The sequence below is a fragment of the Lathyrus oleraceus genome, chromosome 1, assembly GCF_024323335.1.
Source record: "Lathyrus oleraceus cultivar Zhongwan6 chromosome 1, CAAS_Psat_ZW6_1.0, whole genome shotgun sequence".
NCBI classification, from domain to species: domain Eukaryota; kingdom Viridiplantae; phylum Streptophyta; class Magnoliopsida; order Fabales; family Fabaceae; genus Lathyrus; species Lathyrus oleraceus.
In genome coordinates, this window is record NC_066579.1 from 335,917,112 (window position 1) to 335,924,850 (window position 7,739).

Here is a 7,739-nt window from a genome sequence, read left to right on the forward strand (position 1 = left end):
AACCAAAAACCTAGGTAAAATGTCAAGGCGTGCCATGTTTTATTTATTTTTAATAAATATCATATATTCCCTCGGTTTCTAAATATAACTGAGGGGGAAAATAATTCAGGATGTGCTTCGATTCCCTGCAACAACAGATTATGTTTATATTTCTTTAGGATGGATTGCAAGACAAAAAAAATCAATGTTCTTCAATGATGAGCAAAATATTTTTTCTGCCCTTGCAATCTATCTCACATAATCATTAAGGGTGGCAAAGCGGGCGGCCCACCCTGTTTAGGCCCATCCCATTTAAGCCCGTCCAAAAGTGAGGTGGGGTGGGCGGGCCAACTTAGGTGTCTGAGCTCAAAAGTCAAGCCCGCCCCGTTTACTAACGAGTTGGCGTGTTGGCGGGCCAGCCCGCCATTTTTTTTTACAATTCGATTTACTACATAATTTACAAATTTGTTAATCATTACCAAAGAGGCCAGAATTTTTGTGAACCAAATGGATTATTTTGGGATTTTAGTGTATTTATATTAATATAAATGTCATATTCTTCAACATAAATAAAACAACGTAACTATAATACCATAAACTTAAAACAAATATACTAAAATCCCAAAATAATCCATTTGGTTTAAAAAATCAACAAGCACAACCTAGTTAAGGACATATATGGACAAAAATCAAGAAAGCAAACTAGCACAATCTAAACAAAGACAACCAAGAACCAACCACAAAAAACCAAACTTAAAGGCTCCATGACAAATACTTCATCAATCATCATATATGGTGTGAACATATGAAGCTTTGGATGATATCATAGTCATTGGATGAAACCTTCCACCATCTCTCTCCTCATCGTCGCCCATTATTTAATAATTATCAAGATCAACAACATCAAAATTAGTAGCTTTATCAATGGAAGCATCTCAAAAATAAAATATTCCAAGAAAAATTAAAGCTTCATTATTTAATAATTATCAAGACAGATAATAAGCACTTAGTTGAGAATTTTAGTGTCAAAAAATAAATGAAATAAGAACTCAAATAGAATAAAATACAAATCAAAATTTTATTATCATAATGAGAAACAAACTCCTCTGTGCAAAACTTACCTTAAAGTTTTAGAACACGACTCCAATGACAACGAGTAATAGAAAAGAGAAAATAATGTATTCTCTACGTTTTGCAATAAAGACTTTTTCTACTATGAATTAAGAAGAAGAATGAATTAGAGATCAATTAACGTCTTCAAAATAAGTTGTGTGTGGTTATGTGAAAAATGAATATTAGGGTTTGAAGATATGAGGGTTTTTTTAAAAGTAGGTCTACTACAAACCACGTTAATGTTGTTTTTATTCTAAGTAAAAAAATATTTTTTTAACAAAAATCCCGCAGGAAAAACCCACCCCCCTCAGTCCATTTTAAAAGTGGGTTAGGCGGGGCGGGCCAACTTAAGATACCGAGCAGAAAACCTCTCCCTGATCCGCTAAAAATGGTGGGTTAAACGGGAGGACCCAATCCGTTTTGCAACCCCTAATAATGATGTTGATGTTGTTGTTGTATTTTTGTAATAACATTCATATTTTGTCAATCGAAGAAAACATTGAGAAATTTATTGCTTTCCTCAGTTGACAATATTGAGAAATTTATACTTAAACACAATCATCCATTTCTCTTTCATGTGAAAGCATTTGCCATGAAAATATTTTCTCAATATAATAAAATCTCTCTAGGACGGATTGCAAGTACAGAAAAACAATTCTCTTAGTTGGAACAAATAACTTATCAAAAATTTGAAAAGATATGTTGTTCTCAAAGAAATGATTTAATATTTTGTGTAAACAATGTAAATATAAAAAAAAAATCCCCTCAATTTTTTACTGAAACCGAGAGGTTTTTGGTGATTGGGATGGAACATATTTTATTGTATTTTTTATCTAAAAAGAAACACATTTTACCTCGGTTTTAATTAATAACTTGGGTAAAATATAAACATGTTTATTCAGTTTCTTTATCGTCCTTAAAAATATTTGTGTTGTCCATTTAGTGAGTATCAACGCTCAAGATATTGTCATTAGTGATCCTCGTGAAACCTAAAACCCTCCTTATAAAAGCAATATGGATATTAAAATTTGATAATGAAACATTTGACATGAAAACTTTGAAACTTAAAAAAGAGTTGATTTTATTTCAAAAAAAATCTCAAGGATGGATTGCAAGAGCAGGAAATTATTTGGATTCAAGGTTTGTGTTCTTAAATAATCATATAACTGAATATTTATTTTATTTGTCTAATATTTTTTTTTTATATCAGACATTTGATCTTCCTCAAGATCAATAAAATGAGGATCCCTAACATTTTCTCTTCTCTAAGATAATCAACATTTGTTCTTCACCGACATCAATGACGATGAAGAACAAATATAACTTTTGTGTAAATAATGTAATATTCTGTGTAAACAAATTAATATTCTATGTATATATATATATATATATATATATATATATATATATATATATATATATATATATATATATATATATATATATATATATATATATATATATATATATATATATATATATATATATATATATATATATATATATATATATATATATATATATATATTTCTCCTTGGTTTTATTATTAAACCGAGATGAATATGGTGCTAGTTTGGAAAATATTAAAATGTTATTGTTGGGGATCGAACCCATGACCGTTTAAACTAACATCTCAGTTATTATTAATTCAAGGGGTAAAGTGGCAGTTTTTCATGATGCCTTTCGTTACCTCGCCTCTTTAACCGAGGTTAAATCAACTTTGGGTCCGAGGTTACATGTGTTTTTTGTACTAGTGATTCTCAAAATGACTTTTGGTATTCTCTGACTCGTCAAAACCCTGAGCTATTTTTTTAAAACGTAACACCTCTTTCCTAGGATGTGAAACATCACAATCATCTCTCAACTCGTGATTCAAGCTATTCACTTCATCTACATCAAAAATGGCATCGCCTCTAATATCATTGGAAGATCCTTAAGAGTCTAATGACTCCACTTTTCTATTTGATTCTCCTAGAAAAACTATTCTAAGATGACGATATGAATCCTCCATCACCTTGATGTTAAACAAGATGATATCGAACTTGACATTTAAAACTTCATTCAACGATTTGGTACATCTTATTCTCATAAGCAATCTGGAAACATCCATCTTAACCTAAAGCTTAGTATCATCATCAACACACATAAACGTACCCACAAGTTTGGAAATGAATTCGAAGAATTTGAAGTTCCAAGCATGACATGGGATACCATACATGAGTAACCATGTAACCCTCTCCTTATCCACCTCCAACGACTTCCACCTTTTGATCTCCTTAAACCATTACCAATCCATTCGTTCCCCAAAACCAACAACTTATTAATCTCCTTTTTCCTCTTTTTCTTCCAACAAACATAAGTTCATTCCCAATGGAGTAACCTTCATTGCAATTTATCCTTCTGTTTCAAAGATAGTTTGGATGTTATAGGAAATTCCTGGATCAATCACTTCACATATCCATGCTTTGTTAAATCTGATAATAGCTTCTTCATCCACATCAGTGTTGAACGAAAGATGCGCATTCCCTTCCTAAAGAAACCTAGCGCTCTGATTCCCTTTTACTTGTACCTTTTCATGACTAAGGACTTACACATAAGTGTTAGATCCTGTGAAACCCATCTTCGATGCCTTCCCTTCCGAATTTCTCTGATTGAATCTATAACTTGATTTCTCCTTCCATTCCGCTTCATCTTCTTCCTTTCTGACTCTTCCTTTGGTTGTCCCAAATCGGGTCCTTGCAAACCTTAGAGGATTAACAAAAAGATTATGATTACCTAAGAATGTGTTATCCAACTTTGTCGCCAACAGTCTCTCGTCTTTCACAATGAAAAACCTGACGAACCCATACATTCTTCCCCAAACACCCCTCTTCGCCGAAATAATGACCTCATCGATATCTCCTCTTGAATACATTGTACATCTCCTTCACCCTCATCTTTTCAGGATATGAGGTGAAGAAAAAAGTTGATACCACCGGATCACTCTCCCCTCTCGACTGGTGCAATTTAACATTCTCTCATGCTTTCCTCCGCTTTGGCTTTACTTGGTTCCAATGATCTCGTTCAGTTTTTTTTTAGTTTACCAATTGTTTGACACACATTAGATTGTGCAAAATTGAAAACATAAAACAAAAATGTATGAGAGGATCCAAATCCAAAAATAAAATAATAAAAAATTGAATCAAAAGAATGTGAAAGGATCCAAATACAATAATAAAAGAAATTTAAATAATTATTGTTTTATTGATCAAAGAGAGAATGCAAAACGGACTTGTAATATTACTACCACTTAAAAAAAAACTACATCTAAAGACTTACAGAATAAATTAAACTCTACTAACATTGGTTGGTTGTTTTGCAACAAAGAGAATGCATACATTATTAAAGCCATATTGTACATATAGTGGTGAAGTCAAAGGAAGAAACCAAGAAGAATGGGCCAAAGAATTTGGAATATTTATCATTTAATATGCAAGAATGATATTCCATTTAGTAAGTCAACAATGTCTTCAAGCTAAATAACGGGGGGAAGAAGCATGGATAGAGAGATAAAGGAAAAAGGGTGCAAACAGAATATTCAGAAATCAATTGAATGGAATCGTACTCCAACTATGCAACTTGAAGCAATTGTGATAAACTCTAGAGTATACCCTTCAACTCTTGCTCTATAAATACCATCTCACTCCTACTTCTTACTTCAACTTCAGTTCTCTTCTAGTCCTTCATAAGAGAATCAATATCAAAATCAGTTTTAGCAATTATGGATTGCAGAATTGAAACCGCAGAAACTCGCAGGTTTTCTTTCTTTCTTTTTCCTACTCCACACACATAATTTGTTTAAAACAACCAAAAAAATTATGTTATTCAAAATATAAGGGATACTTCAACCTGAATATATATAAAAGATATGGTATCGACCAAAAAATAATGTTGCATATATTATGTTGCGAAAACATATATATATCATTAAGTTGTTCATGTGCATCTTAACAAGAATAATAACAATTTTTTATATATAGGAACAAGTGTGCTGCATGTTATAGGCAGTTCAACAAAGTGGAGCATCTAGTGGATCACATGAAGATCTCTTATCATTCTGTTCATGAACCAACCTGTGGTATTTGCAGGAAACATTGCAGATCCTTTGAGTCTCTAAGGGAACATCTTATAGGTAACTAATTAACCTCTTCTTAAATATTTATCATGATTATGAATTTGTAACAAAATCTAGAGATAATTAATTAATATGATGTTTGTGTTTTTCTAGGTCCATTGCCAAAACCAGAATGCAAAGAAATCTTTGCTAACCGAGGGTGCAAGTTTTGCTTGAAAGTCCTTGATAGCCCTAACTCTCGCAGGGTCCATCAACAAAAGTGTCAACTCTCTGGATTAAGTGTATATATACATGCATCTATCAACTTAGTTCTCACTTAATTAATTTGGAACTTGAATTGCTATAAATGCTTAGCAAATTAAGTGCTTATCCATATATTATTTTCATCAGCCATCTCACTGACTCTTAAATTTTTTGCTGTTGTGTCAAGGTCTCTTGGATTCTGAATGTTTAGCTTATACTGAAAACTGGTCTAACTCTTATGAATATGTAGGGAATATGTGGCCGATTTTCGAACTTGGGAATTCGCGATAACTTGACAATTGGTGGTGGAAGAGGACCACAAGTAGTTGCACTAGCTTGTAAAATGGTGGGAGGTGGAAGTGATGGTTCACTTGATCTTTGTGCAAGAGTTTGCTTAATAGATGAACATGAGAATATTATCTTCCATTCTTATGTTATTCCACCAATTCCAATCACAAACTACAGGTATGAGACAACTGGTATAAGACATGAATACTTAAGAGATGCAATGCCATTGAAACTAGTTCAAAGGAAGATTCAAGATTTTCTTTGTAATGGAGAACCCATTTGGACAATTCGTTCAAAAGGAGGAAAAGCTAGGATTCTTGTGGGTCATGGTTTAGATCATGACCTTGCATCTTTGCAAATTGAGTATCCAACACCAAAAATAAGGTAAATTATATTCATTTTCTCATACTTAACTTATCTTTTTACTATAATCTCTACAATACAGACTTCAAAATTTATCATAGTTAAACTTAAACCGTGATTAAATAAAATCTTATAATATATTTATCACAATTTAAACGTTGTTAAATTTTTCCTTTAATTATTGTCGCTAAAAATCGAAGATGATTTGTCTTTAAATAATGTTAAACAACAATATTTTGGTTCTAAATTTAGAAAATTAACTAATGACTTTGATCAAATAGTGCTTTAATTACATAAATATATATATATTTATTGAGTTTTTATAAATTAATGATGTCAACAGGGACACTGCAAAATACCCTCCACTCATGAAAACTAGCAAGCTCAGCAACTCACTCAAATACTTAACACAGGCATATCTTGGGCAAGTATCAACTCAATTTTATTTTATTTTTATAGAAAAAATATTAAATGTGAATTTTTCGAACATATAAATATATATAATACATATTCTAAACAAAAGATTTATTATTATTATTATTATTATATGTGCAGGTATGATATTCAAACTGGAATACAAGATCCTTATGATGATTGTGTTGCAGCAATGAGACTCTACATGAGAATGAGAACACAAATACACAAAACAGAAGATTATCCTTTGGCATCTGATTCTCAAAATAGGAATAACTTTGCTTCATGGAGGCAAAGTGAGCTTGAAAGAATGAGTCCTGAACAAATGCTAGAAATCTCAAGATCTGACTACTACTGCTGGTGTTTGGATCCATGAATTAATGGTGAAAGTAAACCAAATACAGCATTGAAAATCATCATGGAGGAGATCATAAGTTACTGCCAATTTATTCTATGTAGTTTTGTTTGAAGTATTGGTATTAGTATTAATATATAGTAAAAGTAAAAAAAAAAAAAAGTATACCAAACTTATGGTGTCTTTTTTATTAGAAAATAGTTAATGAGTTGAAGTACTTCTCGTACTTCGTTTAATAATATTGTTTTTATTACACAGTAATCTTAATATGGAATCAATTTATGGAATAGCTTAGTTAGTGACTAATAGCTAAAGTGAATTCGGATTATGTATGTATGAATCTATTTAATGAAAAAAATATATATAGTTGGTTGTGTGATTTTATATGATGGTGTACAACTAGTCTTCTCTTCATTCATTTAATTAAGTTTCTATGGTATAGTTTTTGTTTTGTTTTAGTTCTGTTATTTAGGGGCTAAATAATAAAAAGAAAAGATACAGAGGAAAAAAAATTGTAAGGACAAGGAGATGTCAGATTTGGAATTTTTTACTCAAATAAATAATTTAGTTTTTTAAAAGAAAATTCAAAATAACCTAGATCAATTTTCAAATTATCTCATTTTTAAAGAAAATATAAAAAAAACGTCAACACATAGGTGTCATATGAATTGGCGTCTATCCTTAATTTTAAAGAGGAGGCGCCAATTGAATTGGCTTCTGCATATGGTGTTGTCAATCCAATTGACGTCTGTGTGTAAAGAATGAGAGGAGACGTACGTCAATTGGTCTGACTCATGTGTGTATTATGTCATTCTTTTTATAAATAGAGGTGTGGTGTGATTCATTTTTCCACATCTTTTTTCATTATAT

The 7,739-nt window shown here is 31.3% G+C and overlaps 1 protein-coding gene across 1 annotated transcript; it reads left to right on the forward strand.

The window, feature by feature from the left end:
* The first annotated feature begins 4,852 nt into the window (after nt 1-4,852).
* Nucleotides 4,853-6,890, forward strand: LOC127105466 (uncharacterized). The gene is made up of 6 exons (XM_051042657.1): nt 4,853-4,887; nt 5,112-5,263; nt 5,360-5,487; nt 5,700-6,121; nt 6,444-6,524; nt 6,656-6,890. Exons 1-6 carry the CDS (start codon nt 4,853-4,855, stop codon nt 6,888-6,890), a joined length of 1,053 nt encoding a protein of 350 aa, XP_050898614.1.
* The last annotated feature ends 849 nt before the right edge of the window (nt 6,891-7,739 follow it).